The 24,860-nt window shown below is 62.6% G+C and overlaps 1 protein-coding gene across 1 annotated transcript in view; it reads right to left on the reverse strand.

Moving 5' to 3' along the window:
• The window catches only part of USP43 (ubiquitin specific peptidase 43), an 84,722-nt gene extending 61,591 nt beyond the window's left edge, over window positions 1-23,131 (reverse strand). The window contains 3 exon segments of the mRNA XM_075903490.2: window positions 7,852-7,992; window positions 22,439-22,929; window positions 22,932-23,131. Coding sequence (XP_075759605.2) covers window positions 7,852-7,992; window positions 22,439-22,929; window positions 22,932-22,998 — 699 coding nt within the window. The 5' untranslated portion in view covers window positions 22,999-23,131.
• Window positions 23,132-24,860: the final 1,729 nt, after the last annotated feature.

Here is a 24,860-nt window from a genome sequence, read left to right on the forward strand (position 1 = left end):
CTGCTTAGAGAGAAATTATCTGAAAGCAAGGACACTCCAGACACCAGTGGCTAGACTATTGCCATGGGATTAGAGATTGGTCTTCAAGTCTGCGCCCTAACACAGAATTCCTGTGTGACCTTGGTCAAGTCACATAGAGTATGTCTACACTACAGCACTAATTCCAACTAACTTAATTCGAATTAGTTCATTCGAACTAAGCTAATTCGAACTAGTGCATCTAGACCTAAAAACTAGTTTGAATTAGCATTTTGCTAATTCGAACTAGCATGTCCACACTGAGTGGACCCTGAACCGAGGTTAAGGATGGCCGGAAGCAGTGCCGGCAGGGCATCAGATTAGGACTTAGAGCGTGGAGCTGCTGTCTCAGGCTAGCCGAGGGCTGTGCTTAAAGGGTCCCGACCCCCACCCCGGACAGACAGTTCTCAGGGGTTCCCTGCTCGCATGTATAACTCGATGAGGGACAGCAAAGCAGTCCTGGCTTGGAGTGCCCTGAATGCCCCCACTCGGCACATCACAGCACTCGGCCATCAGCCCGGCTGCACTTGCCGCAGGCTGCCATCCGGGGAGGGGAGTCAATCGGGGGGCTGCAGGAGAGCTTCCACCCCAAGGAGCCCGCAGAGCCACCCCAGTCCTCCCCATCAGGGGGCTCATACCCCATTCCTCCCTCACCTCCTTCCACTTACCCCTCCCTAGCCCCCCTTCCTGATGTACAAAATAAAGGACACGTGTGTTCAAAAATAGAAACTCTCTTTATTGAACAAAACTCGGGGAGACTGGGAAAAAGAGGTGGGAGAGGGGAGGGCAACTAAAATGATCAGGAATTTGGAACAGGTCCCATATGAAGAAAGGCTAAAGAGACTGGGACTTTTCAGCTTAGAAAAGAGGAGACTGAGGGGGGATATGATAGAGGTCTATAAAAGCAGGAGTTGGGTGGAGAGGGTGAATATAGAAAAGTTCTTCATTGGTTCCCATAATAGAAGGACTAGAGGACACCAAATGAAATGAATGGGTAGCAGGCTTCAAACTAATAACAGAAAGTTCTTCTTCACAAAGCAAATAGTCAACCTGTGGAACTCCTTGCTGCAGGAGGCTGTGAAGGCTAGAACTAGAACAGAGTTTAAAGAGAAGTGAGATAAAATCATGGAGGTTGGGTCCATGGAGTGCTATTAGCTAGGGGGTAGAAATGGTGTCCCTGGCCTCTGTTTGTGGCAGGCTGGAGATGGATGGCACGAGACAAATGGATTGGTCATTGTCTTCGGTCCATCCCCTCCAGGGTACCTAGTGTTGGCCGCTGTCGGCAGACAGGCTACTGGGCTAGATGGACCTTTGGTCTGACCCAGTACAGCCATTCTAAGCTCAGGGTCGGGGGTCTCACTGGACCACCTTGATTTTCATGCACACCTGCTCCTGGGTGGCCAGGCTGGCAGCTATCCTGCCCTAGACGGCCACTTTCCTGTGCCTAGTGCGGAGGTCGTGGATGAGGTCCACGATGTCCGCACCAGACCAGGTGGGTGCCCACCTCTTGTGGACCCGGGCAGGCTCCTGGGAGCCGCCAGCCTGGTCCCGGGAAGAGGCGGAGGGCTGGGTGGCCGCGGGTGGGTGGCTCGTGCCGTGCCAGGTGCAGGGTCTGCTGGCTGGGTGCTAGCAGGCTTGCACCTGGCACGGGCACCGTAGCCAGCCCGTGCCCCTTTAAGGGCTCCGGGGCCGGGAGGGGGGCAGAAGAGTTTCCCTGGTGGTGCCCAGAGTGGCCACCAGGGCAAGCTGGGGAGGGCTAGCCTCCCACTAGTTCGAATTAAGGGGCTACACAGCCCTTAATTCGAACTAGGCTTTAGTCCTCGTGAAATGAGGTTTTCCTAGTTCGAACTAAGCGCTCCGCTAGTTCCAATTAAGTTCGAACTAGCGGTTTGCTAGTGTAGCGCCTAGCAAAGTTAATTCAAACAAACGCCTGTTAGTTCGAATTAACTTTGTAGTGTAGACATACCCCCAGTGTCTCCATCTGCAGAAGGATAACAGCCTTGCCCTGCCTCACAAGAAGGGGAGAATAAATACCCTATGGCTCTGTCTACACTGCGAGTTTTTGCAGCAGAAATTATGCTAATGAGGGACTCTAACATATTTTCTGCTGTTTCTTTTTGCACAAAAGCAGCGGCGTAGCCGGTATAGGCATACAGGAGAGGCATAAGACTCTTGCACAAAACAGGAGTTTTGCGCAAAATGGAAGCAGCTACACTGTTTCTTTTTGCGCAAAAACCCCTCGCACAAAGAGATATGGCAGAAAATATGCTAACGAGATTGTGACTTATGCAAATGAGCCCCTCATTAGCATATTTTCTGCCGCAAAAACTCGCAGTGTAGACAGAGCCATAGGGTATTTATCCTCCCCCTTTTGTGAGGCAGGGCAAGGCTGTTATCCTTGTGCAGATGGGGACCTAAGGCTATGAGGGGCTCAGATTTAGAGCAAGGGGTGCCTAACAGGTAAATTATAGGTTTGGGAGGGAAATCTACTCCCAATTAGGGAGACAGCTGCTACAGCTCCAAAGGATTACGCAGGCTAGAGTTTCAGGGAAGGTATCGCGAGGTTTGGAAAGATCCGATTTTTATGGGCAAATGTCAATTTCACCGGACACAGACAAACGGGTGAAAAAAGTCTTTCCAGGCTTCTCATCAAAATTCCCAAGCAGACAATGTAAGAAAAACCCACCAGAGAACATACCGGAGTCAAAACTCAAGGGCTGCGTTGAGACTGGCAAAAACTTGCCAGCTGTCTACACTGGCCACTTGAATTTGCGCAAGAGCACTGACGTTGTAATGTACAAAATCAGTGCTTCTTGCACAAATTCTTTCACGCTCTTGCTCAGGGATAAGCCCTCTTGTGCAAGAATACTTGTGCAAGAGGGCCAGTGTAGACAGGACCTTCATTTTTTGCGCAAGAAAGCCCGATGGCTAAAATGGCCATCAGAGCTTTCTTGCGCAAAAGTGCGTCTAGACTGGCCATAGATGCTTTTGTGCAAAAGCATCCGTGCCAATCTAGACGCTCTTTTCTTACCCATTACCAAGATAGCTTCCCCAATTATCACCGCTAATACCATTAGCTCACAGACATCCCACTCTCCCCACCTCTAATATCATCTATTCACAGACACTCACCTTCCTTCCTTCCTCCCCCCCCCCCCGCATCCCCCTCCTGTTCTGAAATGTGATTTGTCCTTTTCACATGTGTTCATTTTTTAAATTGTATCCTTTGGTATATATGGTTGTGACTATTTTCTTCCACTATTTGATCTGAGGAAGTGGGTCTGGTCCACGAAAGCTCATCACCTAATAAACCATCTTGTTAGTCTTTAAAGCGCTACATTGTCCTGCATTTTGCTTCAGCTACCCCAGGCTAACACGGCTACATTTCTATCACTATTTTAATGGAAAAACTTTTCCGTTAAAAGTATTTCCGCAAAATCAGGCCAGTCTAGATGCAGCCAACGATTCAGACTTTTGAATTAGGCTGGTTACAAAAGGACTAGCACAGGAATAGTAAAAACAGGCCCGATAGAAGGATGCTGCAGGTGGACGGGGGGTTTTGATTTTCATTTGTAAAGCTTTAGGTTTTTGAAGCTCAATGGTCACAATCATTAAATATTATTGCGCCGTTATTGGCACAACTGTGAACATTTAAATAACTGGAAAAATGCTTGAAGAGAAACATATCAGGGGAAATAATAATTTAAAAAATGCATTGAATTCTGCCACGCCACAACCTCAGCCTGCAGCAGAATCCAAGATCTGGGAGTCAGTGAAAGTGACCAGTGGAGAACTAAAGAGGGATGCGAGGAAATGCTTTTTCACACAACTGACAATTAGCCGGCAGGAACCAGGGCCGCTGGACACGGCGCGGGCAAGAGCGAGAAAAGAATTAGACAATGATAACAAGAATATCCAGCCGGAGAACAGGCAATGCTAAAAATAGATGAGCTACTGGGAATGGATCTAAGCCCTCCCGCTTCAGGGCGCTAGTCAGTTTCTGACTATGGGGGTCAGGCTTTTGAGCGAGATAGTCTATCAGCGCCTGCTGTGCGACCTGCGTCTCCCTCTGAAGCGCCGGGTGCAGGCTGGTGCTGAGGTCAGGCCGTGGGCTAGGTGGACTTGAGCTCTGCAGGGTTCTCATGTTCTGGCATGAGGTGCAACCCACCCCAAACGTCGACCTCCAGATCAGAACCTCTAACGTCCCGCTAACGCCACCCTGGTCTCCATCCAGAGCGAGCTCAGGGGAGAAAAATGTCTCAGGTTCCTGGACAGAGAAAAGGATTCTTCTCTGGAGCAGTCAGAAGTCGAGCGTCAGCATCTCACATATGAGCAGCCAATTGGGGCAGACCAAAGGTCCATCAGCCCAGGGCCTGTCTGTCGACAGTGGCCAATGCCAGGTGCCAAGGGGACGAAGGGGTGAGAGCAGAGGGGGCTGGGTGATTTAAATGGGCCCAGAGGCCGCTGACGGCCATGCAGTGGGGCTACGGCACAAGCAGCCAGCACCCGGGCCTCAGAGATGGGAGGGGTCTCCGTGCACTACCCCCACCCCAAGCACCGACTCTGCAGCTCCCATTGGCCAGGAACCACAGCCAATGGGAGTTGCAGGGGCGGTGCTGGAGGTAAGCACCATCCCTCCCTCACTCTCCCTGCACCTGAATCCCCGGCCCCAGATTAGAGCTCGCACTCCTCTCGCCCCCTGCCCCAAACTCCCTCCCCGAGCTTGTGCCCCGTTTGTCTCGCGGGAGTCGCGGGGGCTGCTCGCCCTCCGGTTTCCATAAAGCATCACCTCCCTTCTTGAATGGCCCCAAAGGGCGGGGGAAATTGACGTCGCCTCTCCCTGATGGGCCGGCTCTCCTGGGATAGACTCACAGCCGCTCCCCAGCGGGGGTGGGCACAGACCCTCGGACACGAGCCTTTGCGGGGGGAAGGGGGCAGCCGAGGCGGCTCGTGGCAGAAGCGGGAGCTCCCCAGGGCAGTGCTGATTTCGTCCCTCACCGCCAAGGACCGCGCACAGAGACGCAGCCCGACTGCCAGGCACAAGTGTCCCTCGCGCTGCCTGCTCCGTTCACTGCCTCCGGGGCACCTGCCGCTGCCCTCGGACAGGTGGCAGCTTACTGGGCTGCATGGACCTCCCTGCCCCCGGCGCATGGCGGGCAGGCCCAGCCCCGGGAGGATGCACAGGGACCAGCTCTGGAAGAAGAACTGGCAGGCCCCCCCCCCCCCCGGCTGAGCAACGTGGCCGGAAGGCAGGCGTGAGACCAGACCCCGGCTGCAGCTGACGGGCCCTATGGAAGCAGGAGGCAGGGTTGTGCCGTGCTCCGGACGCCTGCAGGTGGGAGATGGCGGCCGTCACGGGCGGTCCAGATGCCGATGTGAGCTGGACTGCGATCCTCTCGGAGGCGCGTGGGGAGGCCGGGCGCGGGGCCGCGGGAGGCATTAGTGGCTGGTTTGGCCAGCCGCACGGCGTGGCCGTTCCCCTTCCGTGCACAGGATGCGGGCGCTGGCTCGCCGGCGTGGAGACGGCTTGCAATGGGCGGGCGACTGGGCAGACCCGGCAGCGAAGGGCAGGAGATAAAACGCCATGTGCCAGGGAAGCGTCAGCCCGGGTTTTGTGACGGGAAGTCTCACCTCCCCGAGCCGGGAGCATTCTCCGTGGACGCGTGAGGAGAGGCAGCCAGGGGCTAGAATGTCCCTGGACTGTCCGAAAGCCTTGGAAAAGGTCCCTCGCCAAAGGTAGACTAGCTACTCCGGGATAACGCTCCTGGGTCAAGCTGGGAGCCGAAGGGCAGGAAGAAAGGGGCAGTTTTCACTATGCCGACAACTGGGGGACCCCAAGGATGCGATTCATTAACAAGCTGGAAAGTGGAGCCGACCCCGAGTGGCAAAACCTGCCGCCGCCACGAAACAACTCGCGAGGGCGAAGTCCAAAGCTGAGCGCAACGAGTTCTGTCAGGATCTCTCAAACCCAGGGGAGGGGCATCGCAAGAGGAGGAGAAATTGAACATTGACCGGTCACTGGAAAAAACGGTGCTAGGAACGATGAGGAAAGGGATGGAGAAGAAGGCAGAAAATATCCTCATGCCCTTGGATAAATCCATGGGGCAGCCCCTGCCCCCGCCCCCTTGAACGCTGCATCCAGCGCTGGCCGTCCCGTCCCCAGGAGAGAGCGGAACTTGGAAAGGTTCAGAGACAGGCAGCGGGACGATCCAGGGTGCGGAGCGGCTTCCAGCGAAGCCGAGAGGAAAGTCGGGGTCGGTCCTGCCTCGGGCAGGGGCCTGGATTCGATGCCTCCTGAGGTCTCTGCCCGCCCTGGGATTCTAGGAAAAGCTTTGGGCTGGTCGGCCGAGGGAGGAGACTATTAAGGGGGGAGTTAAGGGACTTGCACACAGTCACCCTGGGAGCCTGCGGCAGGACAGGGACTCGCAGCCCGGTCTCCCAAGGGCCAAGCTAGTGCCCTACCCACTGGGCCAGACTTCCCCTCTTCACAGCCACCACCTTCAGGTGCCTGGCCCTGCGGTGGCATGCGAGTGCCTGTGGGAAGCACTGCCCCCCGTGATGCCTGACGTGGGGGGGAGGAACAGCACAAGACGGGACCCCCCCAGGGCCAGGGCGCCCGCAGAGGTAGACGGCAGGGGGCCAGCCCGGCGGCCATGTCCTGCGAATCACAAGCAGCGTGTTACCTGCTGCCCTCTTTCAGCTGGGCTCAGACGGCGCCCAGCCCCCGCCGCTCGCCGGCGCGCACAATGCCCCAGCGCACAATGCCGGAGCTCGGCCTTCGCCTATTGTCTCTCCTGGGAACGGGGTCAGGGGCCCTGCCGAGGGGCCTGCCGCCTGCGCACGGGGACGTGCCGGCACCGTGGCTGGAGGAGGGCAGGGGAGCCGTGTAAAGCTGCTGCACGGAGCCCGGCGGCCGCTGGCTCTCTGGCTGCCCCCGCCCCTCCCTGTTTCCACGTCCCTAGCTCCCTGCACCCCAACGGCCAGGCTGGGGGACTCGCTGGGGGCTCGGGAGGGGGAGATGGAGGCAGCCTCAGAGACTCCCCTCGGGGCCCCCGTGCAGGACGCAGCAGGCTGGGCCAGGCGCTGCCCGGTGCTGAGCCTTGCAGTGGGGCCGCTCGGCGCCACGTACAAACCGTCCGCACCACAGCAGCAGCCCTTGGCCTGCGTGCCACCCCCTGCGCCTCAAAGCACCTGGCGAGGCCCGGGCACGAGGGGGCACGAGGGGCACGAGGGGGCACGAGGGGGCACGAGCCCTACGCTGCAGGCGCGTGTGCGATTGGCCGGAGGGCCAGGAGTTGCTGGCAGTCACAGCCCCAGGAACCCAGATGCGCCCTCCGTGCTCTAACCGCTAGCTCATTCTCCCTTGGGGGGCTGCTCCCCTTTACTCTAGCCCAGGGATGGGCAGGCTGCAACGACAGATCACCACTGCCCAGGCTAGAGGGGTCAGGAAGAGACACGCGGGTCCCAGCTGAGCCTGGATCCAGCTCAAGCAGAGATCTGGGAGAGGGGCAGCCCCAAGTTCTGAGCCTGCCTGTGCCAATGACTTGGCAAGTCAGTCCCACTCCGTGCCTCAGTTTCCCCATCTGTATGTGCCCCAGCTCGGCACTAACACAGCGGCCATGCAGAACTTCGCTCCAATCCCCGCCCCGAGAGCGCAGGCTCTTACTGTGGGAGAATCACCGTAAGCGGTTAGCAGTGCAGAGCCTAGGACACACAGCGGAGCAGTTCTGATCCCACCCCTAGAGGCCAGTGGCGACCCAACTCCCCTCCTCCCCCCAGACAGTCTTACAGCGGCAGGGCCCTGGGGGGCGTGCAGGGGGAGAGGACACTGACCTGGCCCGCTGTCCTAGCCTTCTGGCGGGGTGGCGAGGCGCCCAGATCCTCGTGCATTCTGTCCAGCAGCCAGAGCAGGAACTCCAGGGCGTCGTGCTGCGCGTTGCCCCGGAACTGGGTGCCGTACTTGGCGACGGTGTTCTGCAAGACAGGGCGGGGGCGTTAGCCAGCTTTGGGGGTGGCACGAGGCTGGTTAGTATGCCCGGGCCTGCTGCCCGGCGGCCACATCACCTTGGGCTGGTCTTGGCCTGTCTCACAACCCACCAGGCAGCACGGGGGGACCCCCCTGCTGAGTCTCTGGTGGTGCGGGGCCCAGAACCACTTCCAACCAACAGCCAGACTCTTCCCGGCTCCGGCGTTACTGGCCAGCCCACGCTGGAGCGCTGACTCCAGAGGCCAGGCGCTTCGTGGCCCATCACCAGCCCTGGGCCCTGCCCACCCCACTGGTGTCTGGGGTGTCCAGTGGCTGGAGGTGCCCTGCGTGCGCTGGGAGAGAAGACACGGAGTCAATGGGCCGAGTTATTCCCGAGCATCGCTCTCCGAAAGTCCACGCCGGGGAGTCAATCCGTTTGGTGCCACGCCCCACCCACCACGGAAATGTCCCTCCGAGTCAGCTGGCTCGGTTGCAAGCCAGGGGCAGGGAATGCAGGGCCCTGGATTAAGCCTCTACAGAGCTCGGCCCCTTTGCACATCCCAGCTGCTTGACTTTGATCTCAGGGCTATGGCAACTCACTGCGCTGTCTGCTCTGCTCCCGGGAATTAACCCTGAGTCACTCCTGGCCAGGGAGAGCGGGCTGCCCCGCCAACATGGGGGCCGGCCGGAGGGGGAGGGAGGCGGGCTGCCCCGCCAACATGGGGGCCGGCCGGAGGGGGAGGGAGGCGGGCTGCCCCGCTTACCCGGGGGCCGGCCGGAGGGGGAGGGAGGCGGGCTGCCCCGCTTACCCGGGGGTCGGCCGGAGGGGGAGGGAGGCGGGCTGCCCCGCTTACCCGGGGGCCGGCCGGAGGGGGAGGGAGGCGGGCTGCCCCGCTTACCCGGGGGCCGGCCGGAGGGGGAGGGAGGCGGGCTGCCCCGCTTACCCGGGGGCCGGCCGGAGGGGGAGGGAGGCGGGCTGCCCCGCTTACCGGGGGGCCGGCCCGAGGGGGAGGGAGGCGGGCTGCCCTGCTTACCCGGGGGCCGGCTGGAGGGGGAGGGAGGCGGGCTGCCCCGCTTACCCGGGGGGCCGGCCGGAGGGGGAGGGAGGCGGGCTGCCCCGCTTACCCGGGGGCCGGCCGGAGGGGGAGGGAGGCGGGCTGCCCCGCTTACCCGGGGGCCGGCCGGAGGGGGAGGGAGGCGGGCTGCCCCGCTTACCCGGGGGCCGGCCGGCCGGAGGGGGAGGACTCAAGGAATTGCAGGAGGAGTTGGTTGGGGCTCAGCAGGGCAAGGCTGCTGCAGAGCCAGGGAAGGGTGAACTGCTGCTTAAGGAAGCTCATAGGGAGGAGAGTCCTGGCAGTGCTTGTAGCGAGCAGGTTGCAGTGACTGTGGGAGGTGACAGGGCCTGGCTTGGGGAAGGCGTTCAGGGGAAAGCTCTGCCTGTAAACGGCAGCAGCTTGTTGTGTGAGGCGCTTGTTGCAGCGCCTGACAGACAGAAATTGTCCATTAGCAGTGACTCCACTGACTTGGATGTGGACAAACCCAGTGTGGATGGTGGTGGAGAGGTCTCGGAGGGACTGAGGGTTGTTCCAGATGAGGCAGGAACAGCCAGAGAACTGGAGCAGGCTGATGACCCAGTGACTGTGGGTGACCAGCTTGCTGGGAAGTCAGTGTGTGTGGGACAGGATTGTTCCCAGGTGAGTGAGGAGAGTGGGAACTTAGTGTCTCAGATTCAGGAGAAGGGCTGGGTTGCTAAGTATGCAGAGCAGAATGGCTGTGTGGTCACTCTCCCTAGGATGCAGGAGATGGCGATTAAGCTCCCATCTCTGGATACTGTGGACACTCATAATCAATCAGGGAGGTTGATATCTGGTTCCATGTGGAAACAGAGGTTGGAGGTGGCCAGAGGAGAGACTTGGGAGTCTACAGCTCACTGCTGTTACCCCACTGAGTGGGGGAAGGGGGAGAATTCCAGGGCCATTGTGAGCCAGGGAGTCACACCCAGCCAGCCCTTTGTCTTGGTCTGGCCAGAGGTTTCAGGCCTGGAGCCCAGAGGACAAGGGGGAGGGGCAGGACTTGCTTTGGCCAAGATGATTTGCAGTTTAAACCTGAAGGGCCAAAACTGCAATGGGGTGGGGCCAGAGAAGGGGCCTGATGGGGAATGTCAATATGCACCTGAGAGAGGATACTGATGTTAATTCTTGTAACCAGTGGATTATTGCTGCAGAGAATCGTAAGGGTGTATGATGTGCCTGATCTTATGGAAACACCTTGTAACTTGTCAGGGAATGTGCCCAGTGACAGACTGTACGTAAAAGGACATTGTAATGTTGATATTTCATGGTTAATGCTTGTAACTGGTCCAGGAACTTCTTACAGGACAAAAAAGGTTCCAGCCAGAAGGTCCTGTGTGGAAAAGGGAAACTGAGGCACGCCACCATTTTGTTTTCGTGGATAAGTGCGAAAATGCCTACACTATTTGGGATGAGAATACCTGCATTCACACAATGTTAATTGTGGTTCAGAGAGTTGCCAGAGCTGGCCTGGATAAATTCACTACTTTCTTCAGCTCTGGGCAAAAATCACCTGACATACATGGGGATCATGCTACAAAGGCAGATCCAATTAGTTCTGGGTCTTACCAAGTTTTACCTTGGGATTCGAAGACAATTCAAGGACGTGGTTGTCGCTATGACAGACCTTGCAGTAATGAAGCCTATTTTTGGCGAACTGGGTTCTCATACACTGATCCAGCTCTGTACTGCTGTTTCTAACATTGGGTTAGAACATGTGATGACACAGAGCCAAAGCATGGGGAGGCCGGTGATGCCCTCAGTGATGTTACTGGCATCACGTCCTGCGTCAGTTTTGTGTTGGGGGTGTCACGTTACTGGATCTTGAGGGGAGCAGCCAGATCATGGCTGCACCCATAGGTGGGGGTGCTGGCCCCAACAATGGTATAAAAGGGGGCCATGTGAGGTATTGAATAGAAGCTGACTGTTTGCTGATCCTGTGTACACTATTTATGTGAGTGTATAATGTCTGTGTGAGTAGGTAGGAATCTGTAATCTGTGTGGAAACTGAATATTTCTCTGAACGTGGTTGAGCATTGGGCAGAGCCTGGCCTATGGACACGCTAATTAGTGAGGCCCTATGGGACAATGGCACTTGATGGGCCAAGGACACACCTAAAGCATGAGGGTGGAGGCCTAAGAGCTGCAGCAGAGAGAGGCTGACGGCCAGGTGACCGGCTGCGGCCAAGGAGAGGCCAGGAAGGAGGTATAAAGAGGCCATGTGGGGGACTCCATTTGGTTCTCAGCTCAGCACTTCATCCCAGAGGCAGCACTGCAGGGATCGAAGAGCCCGGAAGACCTGTGAACCCATCCTGATCCTAGGATGCACAACAAGAACTTTTAAACCAGCAGCTGTAACATCTCTGCTAGAGTCTGCACCAAGAACTGGGAGATTCGGTGCATGTAACGTACTATTCCTTTAACAACCTGACTCTCATGCTTTTCTTTCTTGTAATAATAAACCTTTAGTTGTTAGATGCTAAAGGATTGGCCCAGCGTGATTTGTGGGTAAGGTCCAGAGGGTAAATTGACCAGGGATCTGTGGCTGGTTTCTTGGAACCGGACAGGACTTGTTCGGGGTAGGTGGGATTGGGTGCTAGGACCCCCCACCTGTGTATGAGGCCCGGGGCGTTGCTGGGGTGTCGGAGGGGTTTTGCTCGTGAGGCTTCAGGCAGGCGGCTGAAGCGCTCTGTGGGACTGGTTTGTGGCCTGTTTGGGGAGGTCACCAGTCTGGGGGCTGTAAGGAGCCCCGAAGTTGAGCAATTTGCCCTGAGCGGATGCCCTCAGCTGTGCCCAGACACGGCCCGGTCCATCACACCCAGCTGCATGGCAAGGAAGATAGGGAGCGGGGCCTGGCAGCGGGAGCCACAGGATGACAGGGGCCCAGTTCACCTGCCACAGGGCCAGCATCCAGGGGGGCTCGGAGTGGCGCTGCCCGCCCCCCCCTGACAGCAGCCAGAGAGGGGACCCAGAAGCTGCTCCCGGACTGCAGTCCTAGGGGCGTGTCCAGCCCAGGAAGGGGAGCCAGGCAAGGCTGGGACACAAGGGGAGCAGCCTCCCCGGTGTCCTCGCTGGAGGAGTTTGCCCTTCCCTCTGCCACCCAGCATCCCCACCCACGCCCAGGGCCAACAGGCCAGCCGCCTGCCAGCTCTGCCTGGCTGCCCAACCTTCCTGGGGGCTGGAAAAACAGGTTTGCAGATCAATAGTGCCTTGGCAACAAAGGTCAGGCAGCGGGAAGCGAGCCAGGCCAGGCTGGGGGACGCAGGGGACATGGGCACCCGTGGGCAGAGCGGAGGGAGAACGTGGGAGGCCCCAAAGCCCCACAGAGAAAGGGAAACTGGGGGGCGGGGCTCCCGTAAGAGCTGGCAATGGCGGCTGCAAGAGGCAGAATCCCGACTTGCTGCCCACGTGGCACCAATCCAGCCCAAAAGCAGGGACTCCAGATTCACACCAGGCTGCCCGGAGATCAGTGGCTGGGGGACGAGGAGCCGGGAGGACCCCCGGTGCTGCGTCCCTCGGAGCGTTACCCCGGGAGGAACCCGGCGCCGCGTCCCTCGGAGCGTTACCCCGGGAGGAGCCCGGCGCCGCGTCCCTCGGAGCGTTACCCCGGGAGGAGCCCCGGTGCCGCGTCCCTCGGAGCGTTACCCCGGGAGGACCCCAGAGCTGTGTCACTCGGAGCGTTACCCCGGGAGGACCCCAGCGCCGCGTCCCTCGGAGCGTTACCCCGGGAGGACCCCCGGCGCCGCGTCCCTCGGAGCGTTACCCCGGGAGGACCCCAGCGCCGCGTCCCTCGGAGCGTTACCCCGGGAGGACCCCAGCGCCGCGTCCCTCGGAGCGTTACCCCGGGAGGACCCCAGAGCTGTGTCCCTCGGAGCGTTACCCCGGGAGGGCCCCGGCGCCGCGTCCCTCGGAGCGTTACCCCGGGAGGAACCCTGGCGCCGCGTCCCTCGGAGCGTTACCCCGGGAGGGCCCCGGCGCCGCGTCCCTCGGAGCGTTACCCCGGGAGGACCCCAGAGCTGTGTCCCTCGGAGCGTTACCCCGGGAGGGCCCCGGCGCCGCGTCACTCGGAGCGTTACCCCGGGAGGAGCCCGGCGCCGCGTCCCTCGGAGCGTTACCCCGGGAGGACCCCAGAGCCGTGTCCCTCGGAGCGTTACCCCGGGAGGACCCCAGAGCCGCGTCCCTCGGAGCGTTACCCCGGGAGGAGCCCGGCGCCGCGTCCCTCGGAGCGTTACCCCGGGAGGAGCCCGGCGCCGTGTCCCTCGGAGCGTTACCCCGGGAGGAGCCCGGCGCCGCGTCCCTCGGAGCGCTACCCCGGGAGGAGCCCGGCGCCGCGTCCCTCGGAGCGTTACCCCGGGAGGAGCCCGGCGCCGCGTCCCTCGGAGCGCTACCCCGGGAGGAGCCCGGCGCCGCGTCCCTCGGAGCGCTACCCCGGGAGGAGCCCGGCGCCGCGTCCCTCGGAGCGCTACCCCGGGAGGAGCCCGGCGCCGCGTCCCTCGGAGCGCTACCCCGGGAGGAGCCCGGCGCCGCGTCCCTCGGAGCGTTACCCCGGGAGGACCCCAGAGCCGTGTCCCTCGGAGCGTTACCCCGGGAGGACCCCAGAGCCGTGTCCCTCGGAGCGTTACCCCGGGAGGAGCCCGGCGCCGCGTCCCTCGGAGCGTTACCCCGGGAGGACCCCAGAGCTGTGTCACTCGGAGCGTTACCCCAGGAGGACCCCAGAGCTGTGTCACTCGGAGCGTTACCCCGGGAGGACCCCAGAGCTGTGTCACTCAGAGCTACCCAGAGGTGACCCGCAAACACACTGAACTCGGAAACTGGACGGCGAGAGGAACACAGCCCTGTCTCTCCAAAGGCAAAGCCCTGGGGAGATCTTACATAACCGCCTTCCCCGGCGCGCTCAAGCGTCTCCTGCAGCCCCCTAATGGAGCCCGGTGGATACCGGAGGAGCTCGTCACTAATGGACTCGTGCTTGCGAGCGCCCCCGGGTTTGGCCGCACGCGGGTTCCCGCAGCCCAGCAGTCGCGCTCTGCACGCCAGCCCCCCGCCCCCCCCCCAGCTCAGCTCTTCATTCCTGACTTCCCTGGGGCCCTGGAACTGGCGACCAACCCGGAACGGCCTGTCGGGGCGGCGCCCGGCCACTAGCCTCCCACGGCACCTCGGTCTCTTCCCCAGGCGCCTCTGCTCCCTGCAGCCTGACGCAGGCGGGACCTCCCTGGAATTCCCTCTTCCCGGCTCTCAGGCAGCAATGAGGGTTCAAAAGGAGACCAGAGCCCTACTGCGTGGCCAGGTACCACAGCGGAGCCCAGCCCCCCGCGTGGCCAGGCACCACAATGGAGCCCAGCCCCCCAGCTCCCCTACCCCCCCACGTGGCCAGGCACCACAGCAGAACCCAGCCCCCCAGCTCCCCCCACCCCCCCGCGTGGCCAGGCACCACAGCGGAGCCCAGCCCCCCAGCTCCCCCCACCCTCCCACGTGGCCAGGCACCACAGCGGAGCCCAGCCCCCAGCTCCCCCCACCTCCCCGCGTGGCCAGACACCAGAGCCAGGGCCCAGCGCCCCCCCCCCCCGCACGGCCAGGCACCACAGCGGGGTCCAGGGGCCCGGGGCCCCGCCGTGGGCAGGGAGCGGAGCAGGAAGAGGCTGAGCCTGCAGCTCTCTCCGGGTGCTCTGAGAGCGGAAAGAGCCTGAACAGCCTCGTCCAGGGAGCCCCCAGCCACCCCGCGGCAGGCGCAGACACCTCGAGGGGCGGGGCTGGTCTCCACTTGGGATCCGAACATTGAACTGGGGGGGCTGCAGCCGGAGGGGGCAGCTCCAGCCCCTCGGGGCCCCCCACGGACAGGGGCTGCTCTGGCCCTGTGTGGCCCCTGCCTGCCGTGCGGGGGGGGGGTGGTTCCAGCTGGGCTGAAGAGGGCTCCCCGCCTCCCCCTTAACTCGGTTACCCCTTCCAAGGGGATTTGCCATCCCTAGTCTCCACGCGGCGGCAACTGGCGTTTCCTGCCCCAGACGGAGCCGGGGCCGGCCCAGCAGCACGTGCGGCCTGTGGGGGGCCCAGGCCTGGAGCAAGGCCCTGCTGGCAGAGAAGCACGGGCACTTTGGGGGCTGCGTGCCAGGGGAGCAGGGAGCCCACGTAGGCTGGGCTCCGTCTGCCCTTCCCAGCCACCGAGCTCCCTCCGGCCGGCGCGGAGCCAGCGAGCGGCTACAGACCAGGCTCCCCTGCCCCACCCGCCCGCCGGCTCTTTGGGGTCACCAAGGGGAGCAGGCGCGTTAACCCTTTCACAGCCGGCCTGCAGCCTCCTCCGGGGAAACGGCAGCAGCTGGGAACCCACCTGGCGCCTGGCCCCCGGGGCATTCGGAGGGTGGGGGAGACGCGCCCGGCGCCTGGCCCCCGGGGCATTCGGAGGGTGGGGGAGACGCGCCCGGCGCCTGGCCCCCGGGGCATTCGGAGGGTGGGGGAGACGCGCCCGGCGCGTTGCAAGGTCTCTATTCTCTGGGCCTAGTGGCCCTTCCCCCCCCAGTCTGGCACCTGAGGCGGCCGCCTCAGTTCTCCTCATGGTAAGGCCGGCCTCAGACTGAGGCTGCTCAGAGCATCGCTTGCCAGCGGGCACGAGTCCCCTGGAGGAGCCAAGCCACCCTGCCCGGCTGCCTCGTGCCAGGCTGGCAGGCTCTGTGCCCACGCAGCAGGACACGGCAACAGGCCTCGGGACCTTCCCCCTGCTCCAGGGCCCGGTGACCTTCCTCCTCAGCAGCTGCCCAGCCCGGTGCTCTTCCATCCTGTAGGGGCCCAAGGCCCAGCTGACCCCTGCTTGTGGGAAGCCTGGGGGGTCTGCCCCAAAGGGATGGGTGGTCCAGCACCCTGAGAATCTGCACCTTGGGGGGATGGGATCTGAGCTGCCCCGGTGCTGGGACTGTGCAGCTGTAGCATGTTATGCACAGAGGGGAATGGCATGGACAGTGGCCCTAGGGGAGACAGCTGCACAATAAACCGCCCTCAGGTGAAGTCACAACCTCCACTCACAGCCCTGCCTTCAGGCACTAACCCAGCCCAGCCCTCCAGTTGTGCCCTTCTGCCACAAGCTTGAGCTGGCTGGCGAGACCAAGTTCACTACCCCTAGTTCACAGGTGGGGAAACTGAGGCACCAAAAGACGACGTGACATGCCCAAGGTCAGGCTGGGAGTCAGTAGCAGAGCAGGGAGCAGAACCCAGGTCCTGTCATCTCCCACTCCTGTACGACACCATGACCTCGTGGAGCCCCGAGGCTTTGGGTAAGACTCTCCTCCTGCCCCAGGAGACAGGCAATGGGTCTGTTACAGCAAGAGGTGCGCGTAGGAAAAGCATCATGGCTGCCCCTCACTGAGAAGCACAGGAGTGTCCAGACCATGGTCCATCCAAACCCAGCATCCCCCTGAGACCGTGGCCAGATGTGCCAGAGAAAGGGACAACAGTTGCCACAACAAACAATTCTGTGCTACCTGCCCCCACCGCTCAGGGCCTCTTTCTGCCTGCAGCGAGCAAGATTTACGCGCCTGTAATATTCTTCCTCTTGCAATTTCACTGTGCACGTTCTCACGCTCACATACGGAGCTGCTCCTCCTTTAATCCTGTCCAAGCGGGCCACAGTGAGACCTGGTGGCGGCGAGTTCCGCAGGACAACGGTGCCCTGTCGAAAAGTGTTTGCTCTTTTACTCCAGCAGCCTCTTGTTCTTATCCCACAGGGTTCTGCTGGCGCCTTGCAACATTTCCCAGAGTGCCTAAGTGATTTAGGCACCTCCGCCCCATTAGGCACCCCAAGTCAAACAGCACGTTCCCCGCTCTACAACGAGCTGGTCCAATCACGTACAGGGGAGGGACACGACCTGCCGGCTGCTGCCCGTTACGACGTGGCTGGGTTCCACACGTGCCTCGCCTGCGGCTTTCGCTGTCTCCGAGCGCTCTGCGTGGCGCAGTGACGGGCGACGCCAGGACTCGGGGGCCAGCAGGGCGACGCCCTCGGGCACCTGCGCCCGTGACTCAGGCTACTGGCCAGACGGGGAGAAGGTGGCCCCCCATTTGGAAATGGGACCTTGTGGGATCCTCAGGAGAGTCGCTGCCCCCCACTGCTGACAGCTCATCGGTCCCTGGCGCGGCATTCAGCCTCCCCCTTCTCCTGCTCCCAGACACCAGCTATTCGAGCGATGCCTGGAGACCCCCGCCGAGACCAGCACTGGCTGCGCAAGGAGCCGGCCCCACCCCCCTTGCCTCAACTGCTTCCAGCTGCACTTGAGCGCTCAACTCCCAGAGGCTCAACTGCCAAAGGGGGTTGGGCACCCGGCTCCTCTGCAAATCCCAGCCCTGCAGTACGCAATGCCGCAGTCTGAGCACTGACGGGCACGTTTCACCTCCGCTCTCTCCTGGCCAGCCCAGCGCTAGGGATGTTAAGTTTCACTTAATCAACTATCACCTCTGCCTCCCCTGCCTCCTGTGGAGCTGGTGCTGGGGGGGATCCGGCTTTTAAGCTGACTCCCCCCACCACTGGCGCCTGCTCCCCCCCTTACTGCCTCTCTCTGATAGAGGCAGTGGGAGGAGGGGGGTGCACAACTAATCGTGTGACTACTCCATTACCCACTAAGCATAAGCCTACATCCCTCCTCAGTACAGGCGTACGGCTGGAGAAGACCCTACGCAAACAACCCCCAACCTGTGTAAACCCATCTTCCCTAACGCGACTCTGCCGCTGTTTGAGTAGTTGCTAATGTGCCTCTGCCCAGCGAGTCAGAGGCCTGGCTTGTGCATGTGCACGAGAGCGTGCAAGCATACACACGTGTGTGCGAGGGCTGCTTGCTGATAAAGGATGGGATATAAGGAGGGAGCCAGCCACTATATAAGCGTAAAAGAAAGGCCAGGGCGGGCAGCACAAGGCTGGAAACGCAGAGCAGGAAAGCACCAGCCAAACCCACAGCCCATTAAGGGAGAGCAGCGTGCAGTGCGGCGCGCCCATCCAGCTGGCGGCCAGGAGCGACCGGGTCCCGGGTCCCCCGCCTGTAGAGGGAATTCCCAGGGCGTCTGCGAGCAAGCGCTGGCCGTGCAGGCTGCACCGGAGCAGAGCGGGAGGCAGCCGGGAGTCTGCGGGGATCCCTCTGTCTGCAGGTGTGACTGACACGCCCCCGTCCAGGAAAGGGTGGCTGGCTCCCAGCTACCCCGGCCCTTGCCGGAGCCTGGGACAGTCGGGGGATTGGCCCACAAGGTCACGGAGCCTGGGGATGAGAGCGCGGCTTTGTGCCGACTGTTCCGCAGCAGCATCTCTGGCTGGGGCTGCCCGATTCCTTGCCAGCTGGCGGGGGGAGGGGGGAGAGAGATTCCAGCCAGGGACGAACCCCAAGCAACTATATAAGGAGGGAGCCAGCCACTATATACGCGGCTTCCAAGGGAAGTCAAACATCAAAAGCCGAGCAGCCTAACGTGGGCCAGGGCGCCACACAAGGGCTGTAAATTGCCAGCACTGTTAATTGGCGGGAGAAGCAGTCGGAGGCCATTTATATCCGAGCAGGTGTCTCCGGGGGCTGAGCACAGAGCTTCGGGGCGGGAAGCGGCAGACCCAGAGACGGGGCCGTGCGAAATCAGCAGGCAGGGGCGGGAGGGGCCGGAGCTCACTGGCGAGGCAGTACGTTTGGCCCGACTGCAAGCGTTTGTCCTTTTTTCAACTCAGAACAATGCGTCCTGCCCTGCGAATTTCTGCCGCCCGGGGAGCCAGGAGCAAAGGGCGCCCGAGCCCAGCTCGGACTCCGCCGCAAGAAACGCCTGCGGCGCTGGGTCCCGGAGCCTGGCCAGCTGACCGACTCGCAGGGCTCTGCTGCCCCAGCCCAAAGGGGCCGGCTCCCCGGGCTCGGAGACTCAGCGGAGCGGGTCGGGTGTCTCCCTGCAGACGTGCCCACTGCGCAGGAACCGGGGCCCTACGGAGCCCAACTGCCCGACTGGCTACACAACCTGCTGGCGGGAGGAGTCCAAAGCCCAGCTCTGAAGCCCAGCGGCAGCAGGGCAGGGGCTGCTCAAAGCATTCGTTCACGGCTGCAACCGCTTCTGCGCCCGCTTGTTCCCAGCTGCGCCCCCTCCTGGAGCCCATCCTGCCTGCCCTGGCGCCCGCCTTGCCTTACCCCAGTAGCCAGGTCCTGACTCTCAGCTCCAATCCCTGGGGTTTGACTTCGGCCCTGCTCCACCCACTAGGCATGACTGCTCGCCTCCCAGTCAGCAGCACATCGCAGGCCGCTCTCAGGCTGTCTCCCCTCTGGCGCCTACTCAAGGAGACCAGCCACTGGGTCTCCCCGCGCCATGCTGTGCACGGCCAGCCCCGTGCGTTCCCAGGCACAGCCCCCCGGCTAGGGTTACCGAGGGGGCTGCTCACACAACAGCTCATCTGTGTGGCACACAACGGGGCCCATTGCTCCCTCCCAAGCGGGAGGGAAGTGGAGAAGGGGAGATCCTGCTGGCCAGGAATGTGAAATCGACCAGGCGCCGGGAGCAGCTCTCAATAGGGCTGTTCATTCCTTCCCTCCGCGATGTGCTGGGCTGGGTCCTAGGAGCCCAGCCCAGGTTCACTGCCAGTTCACGTGGCTGCAGCACGCCAGCATGCCCCAACCCAACCCGCTGGCAGAGCTACCCCGCCACGGGGCCAAACGCCCTGGCTTCCATCCCGAGCCAGAGGCCAAAGACGAGGGACTTTCCTGGCGTGGGAATGCTCCAACAGATGGCGGGGCGCGGGCACGGCAGAGTCCTGCCTGAGCACAACCCCACGTCCCCCTGCCACCCGCGCTGAGCCAGCCCTCGGTGGCCCACGATCGGCTCCACCGGGCACCGGCGGGTCTGTATTCGAGCCCAAGCTGGGAAATTTTCCCAGCGTAAGTTGCTGTCAGCGTGGACAGCGAGTGGCGCTTTGGCCTGCCATGCACCAGAGCCGCTCCGCTCCGGGTGGGCAGAGGCGTGGCCAGGAAAGCAGGCAGGGGACCTGCACAGGCCGGCCCGCAGCAGGAGTAGGAATGGAAGCCAGCACCTGCCTCCCAGACGGCCGCTCCGACCAGCAGCCATTTCCAGAGCACACGGCAGGGCAGTGGGGCGACGCCGCTTTCCCCAAGGACGCTGGGCTCCTCCGCAGACCACACGCCCCTGCTCCGCACGGCGTGTCCCCCACCCCGTGGGCCGAGGTCAGGAGTCACCGTCATGTTAATCTGCCCCCCCGACCCAAACACCTGTGGAGCGCTGCTGGGCTGCCGGCTGGGTCGGGAATCGCCCCTTCTTTCCGGTCCGGCTTGGAAAGGGAAACGCTCCCTGTGAAATATTAGTGGGCTCCACCCATGAGCCAAAGCTCGAGACGGATCTGCAGGGACGTGTGGGGCAGCGAGGTCCTTTGGGACACCCACGCGCCACAGAGTCACACCTGGAGAGCATCCAGCAGGGCTCCCCACACGACTCAATGCGCCTTTGCCACCTCGGCCACGGCAGGCTGACGTGCCAGGCCACGGGGCACAGAGCGCCGGCTCGCTGCAGGGAGCATGCTCCCGAGGGGCGATCTGAAACGAGAAGGCGCTGTGGGCGCGGATGGACAGGCTATGTGGGCGCGGATGGACAGGCTATGTGGGCGCGGATGGACAGGCTATGTGGGCGCGGATGGACAGGCTACGCGGCGCTGCAGCCTCTCACCTCCCAGCTCTTGCGCTTTGCCAGGGGAAAGCTTGTTTTCCAGGGAGATTAAACACTGGGAGGAAATCGCGGCCCAGGCAGACAGCCACCCCGGGGAGGAAATGCAGAGTTAAAGCAGGAACTTTTTGCCTGTGGGGGGCCTAGGAAGGCAGCTGTCTGGGGAAGAGGGAGCTTCTGGCCATTACCCGTATTTACACAGGCAGATTGGGCCCATCCTTACAATAGCAGGACGCCTGCTGTAGAAGTGACAACCACCATCTGCCACCCATTGCCCCGGCCCCCAGCCCAGCCTCTGCCGCCATCCACTCGCTGAGCCGCCCCATGGCCAAAGGCCCTTTCAAGGTGTGCAGAGAGGCTGGAAACGGGACCCCGCCCTGCTAATCACAGTCCTGCTCCGGGCAGCTCCCGGCCGCATTCCAGTCTCCTCTCCAGACCCCGGGAGCCTCCGCTCCTCCCATGGCAGGGCCCAGCGAAAGATCTGCACCCAGCGGCCACTCCCGGGGGCTGCCCCGACCGGGTGGCAGCCTGTGCCAGTGGGGGGGGGGGGAGGTGAGGGAGGCTCGTGCCCCTCCCCAGAGCTCATGCTACCTACACCGGCCCTGGCTCAGCTGCCCTGTGGGGAAAGAGCTGGAAGGGGGCAGGTCAAGCAGAGGGCCGGCTCCCAATGCCCCAGAGGCAGGCTCAGCTTCCCACCAGCAGAGTGACGAGGGAAGAGGCTTCTCAGCAATTAGTCAGTGATAAATAGTCCATGTTCATCTTCCACTAAGCCCGCTGCTCAGCACAGGGACTTCCCAGAGCCTGTGCCAGAGGACAGCCAGATGGCACATCCTGCAGGGGACCTGGGCACACGGCTAGACACGCTGCCCTTCGCTCTCGCCAGCCTTGTTCCCCGGGGCTCTCAACACACTGCACAGGTGGCTCAGCGTCACTCCCTGTTTTGCAGCAGGGAAACTGAGGCTCAGGGAGATTGCGAGAGATTCCCCCTCGACACAGGGCCAGGCATTGCTCACACAAGTGGGGTCTCCAAGACCGGCTGTTACCCGCACGCCTAAACTGCAAGTTTTCCCAGGCGGGCACAGCCTGTACCAGTACAGGCCCCAGGAAACTCCGGGGCTCTGCCATGGGGCTCTGCCCAGACAGAACAATGTGCAGTTACGTCAGCACGTCTTCAGGAGAGTGACTCTGGATCGGCCCCAGTGCAGCCAACAGCAGGATCAGGCCCCCCGAGGCAACCCGCTCTCTTGCTGAGATAACCTCTTATCCCCCAGCTGTGTGGCCAGCTGCACCTGCCTACCGGCCTGACCCCACCTCCCACCCCACAACCAAGCACCCCCTATGGGTAGGGAGGCACTGCCAAGCCTGGGCTTAGGGTGACAGGATATTGGGGGAGGGGGTGGAGACCCATCACTAGGGTGACTCCTTGTTAAGGTAAGAGGAGCCTGGAAGTACCAGCATCTATCTGGCACAGGCTGGTTGCCACTGCGTGGTGTGATTTTGATCAGTAGAGGTAGGGGATGGAGTTAAGGTGGTCTTTGGGGCAGAGTTAAGGTTGCCTTTGGGCAGAGTTAAGGTGGTCTTTGGGGCAGAGTTAAGGTGGTCTTTGGGGCAGAGTTAAGGTTAGGGGTTACACAGCCCTGCGCCCACAGCCCCTGTACCCCAGCGAGCCTGGCAGGCGCCCCGCGCCCAAGCCTGTGGGCAGCAGCCCAGCTGCCCCTCCTACCTTAAACTCCACGGAGAGCTGGGGGGTGTAATCCTGTGTCCAGAGCGCCCGGACCAGGGCCGCCAGGTGCTGGGTGACCTCTCCGGGCAGGCCACGGGCGCGGTACCGCTCCAGGCCCAGGAACTCGGCCAGCAGGTCGGTGTTGCTCAGGCACTGCACCACGGCGTTCATGAAGCAGGTGTTCCCGTGGTTCTTCAGCCCCTGCGCCCCGGGGGGCCGCCCCTCGGCCGGGCCCCCCGGCGGGCTCCAGGAGCGCCGCGCCTCCGCCCAGCCGCTGCCTCCCCCGGCCTGCTCCTGCGGCTGGGCTGCGCCGGGGGGCCCGGCCGGCGGGGGGCACCGGAACCCCCCCTCGTCGTCCTCCGGCTCCGCGCCCCCCCGGCGGCTCCCGGGCCGCCCCGCCCCGACGCGCGACAAGGCGCCCAAAGTTTGCAGCAGGCGGCTGAGCAGGCTGCCCAGGGCGCGCAGGGTTCGGCGCCGGGCCCCGCGCCGCCGCCCGGGGGTTCCGGGCCGGGCGGCGGGCTGGCCCCGCTCCTGTCCCCCGCCGGCGGCTGCTCGCCCATCTCCTGCCCCGCCAGGCGCCGGCTTCACCTGCCGCCCGCTGCGCGCTGCGCTCCCCGGCGCCGGCTGCGCGCCCGCGGGCCGGCCGAGCTGCCCGGGCCAGCGCTGGGCATGCTGGCGGGCGCTCCCGGGCTCCGGCTGGCGGGCGCTCCCGGGCTCCGGCTGCGCGAAGGGGCAGCGCCGAGCTCCTCCCCCTGCTGGAATCGGATCCGCGGGGGGGCTGCTCTTCGCGCGAGCCGCTGCTGCTGCTGGTGGCGAGAAGCGGCATCGGCTCAGCCCGGCCTGGAGCGCTGCGCTGCGCTGCCCGCCGGAGCGCGGGGGGGCGGCCGGGTCCGCTGTTTGCATTGCCCGCCCCGAGAGCGGAGAGCCGGGCTGGCCGGCAGAGGAGAGGGGACGCCACGCCCCTTTCCTGCCGCGGGCCGGGAACGGCGGAACGCCCCTCCACAGGAGAGCAGGGCGAGCAGGCCGCTGTGAGGAGAGCAGCCTAGGCCCCCCGTGCTCTGTGGGGTCTGGCCCCATACTGCCCACCCAGCTCTCGTCCTGGGTAGGGCCAGGGGACTAGCAGCCCCACCTGTTTGTTTTCTCACCCTCTTGGTTTCACTAGCTCCGGGGGTCTAGCCCTGGCCCTCACCCTGACAGAGCCTCAGGCCGGCCTCCGCCAGCCCAGGCTACAGCCAGGTTGGGCCTCTGGTACCCGAGAGCATACACTATGCAGCTCTCCACTCGCCTGAGCGCCATCTCCCTCCGCAGGGAAAGACTGTGGCCATGGTGGACGGCAGAGCCCGCACCGTCTCCCAGTGCCCTTTGCCGCGTTGTAGCTACACACCAGTGTGGATGCCGCCGGCTGCTCACTGACATGGAGGGGTCGTGTCGACACAACCCTAGTGGCACTAATGCAGCCCCCTAATGCAGATGCACGTAACACTGGTTCAGCCCTGGCTTCCAGCAGTTCAGCTTGTATCCTCTGACTTAGGGAGTCCTTACACCAATTTCAACGTCTCTACATTCGGGGTTTAAACTCACCTAGTTAAACCAGAGCCATTTCCCTAGTAGAGATAAGGCCTGAGATCCAGCAAAGAAGTGTCCTGTATCTGTGGAGTGGACTGCCCGGACCAGGGCATGACATGCCACCTGCAGGCCCTGGGGCGCATGGCCCCCCACGTTGCCATTTCTCTCAGGCTGCTGTAAAGGTCTGTATGTTCCTGCTTGCTGAGGACTTTGGGCCAAATTCATCCCTGGTGTATCTCCATTACCTGCCATGGTGTTTGCACCAAGGGCGAGTTTGGCCCCATGACATTTAAAGGGATCCTGTCAGGCTAATCCTCGGGGAGAGAGAATAATGCAGCCCCTCTCCCCCTCCGCAGAGGAGACTGCAGAAAGCGGCCGGCCGGTCCAGGTGGTTTTGCGGAGAGACACTAAGCGGGGCGGGATCAATTCTATTTCCTTGCGAATCGCTTTCACTTTCCAGGGCTCGTTCCCCGGAGTGGCCAAGGGCGGGCGTCTGCCTGCTTAGGTTCCCGCTGGGCCCGGGACATCCACAGGGCTTTGGTGTGCTCTGGGCCAGGGCAAGCTCCTGCTCCCGGCTTCCCTCCCGCCTGCAGTGGCTGCCCAGAGACCTTCCGTTGCCGACCGGGCCCTGGAGCGCGGTTGCAGGGCCTGTCCCACTGGCTTTGCAGACCCAGCCACCACGCGGGTCGCAGCACCCAGCGCTGGCCCGGCAAGGCTGGGGAGGGACGGGATCTCTCCTCCCCGGAAGCCTTCTTGGTTCTGGCTCTGCCCCCTGCCTCCCTTCCCAGCACCTCCTCCCTGGGCTGCCTTCTCCCCTCCGCTCCCAGGGCCTGCTGAGCTCGTTGGTCCTCCCCAA

The sequence above is a fragment of the Pelodiscus sinensis genome, chromosome 20, assembly GCF_052426305.1.
Source record: "Pelodiscus sinensis isolate ZL-2025 chromosome 20, ASM5242630v1, whole genome shotgun sequence".
Classification (NCBI taxonomy): domain Eukaryota; kingdom Metazoa; phylum Chordata; order Testudines; family Trionychidae; genus Pelodiscus; species Pelodiscus sinensis.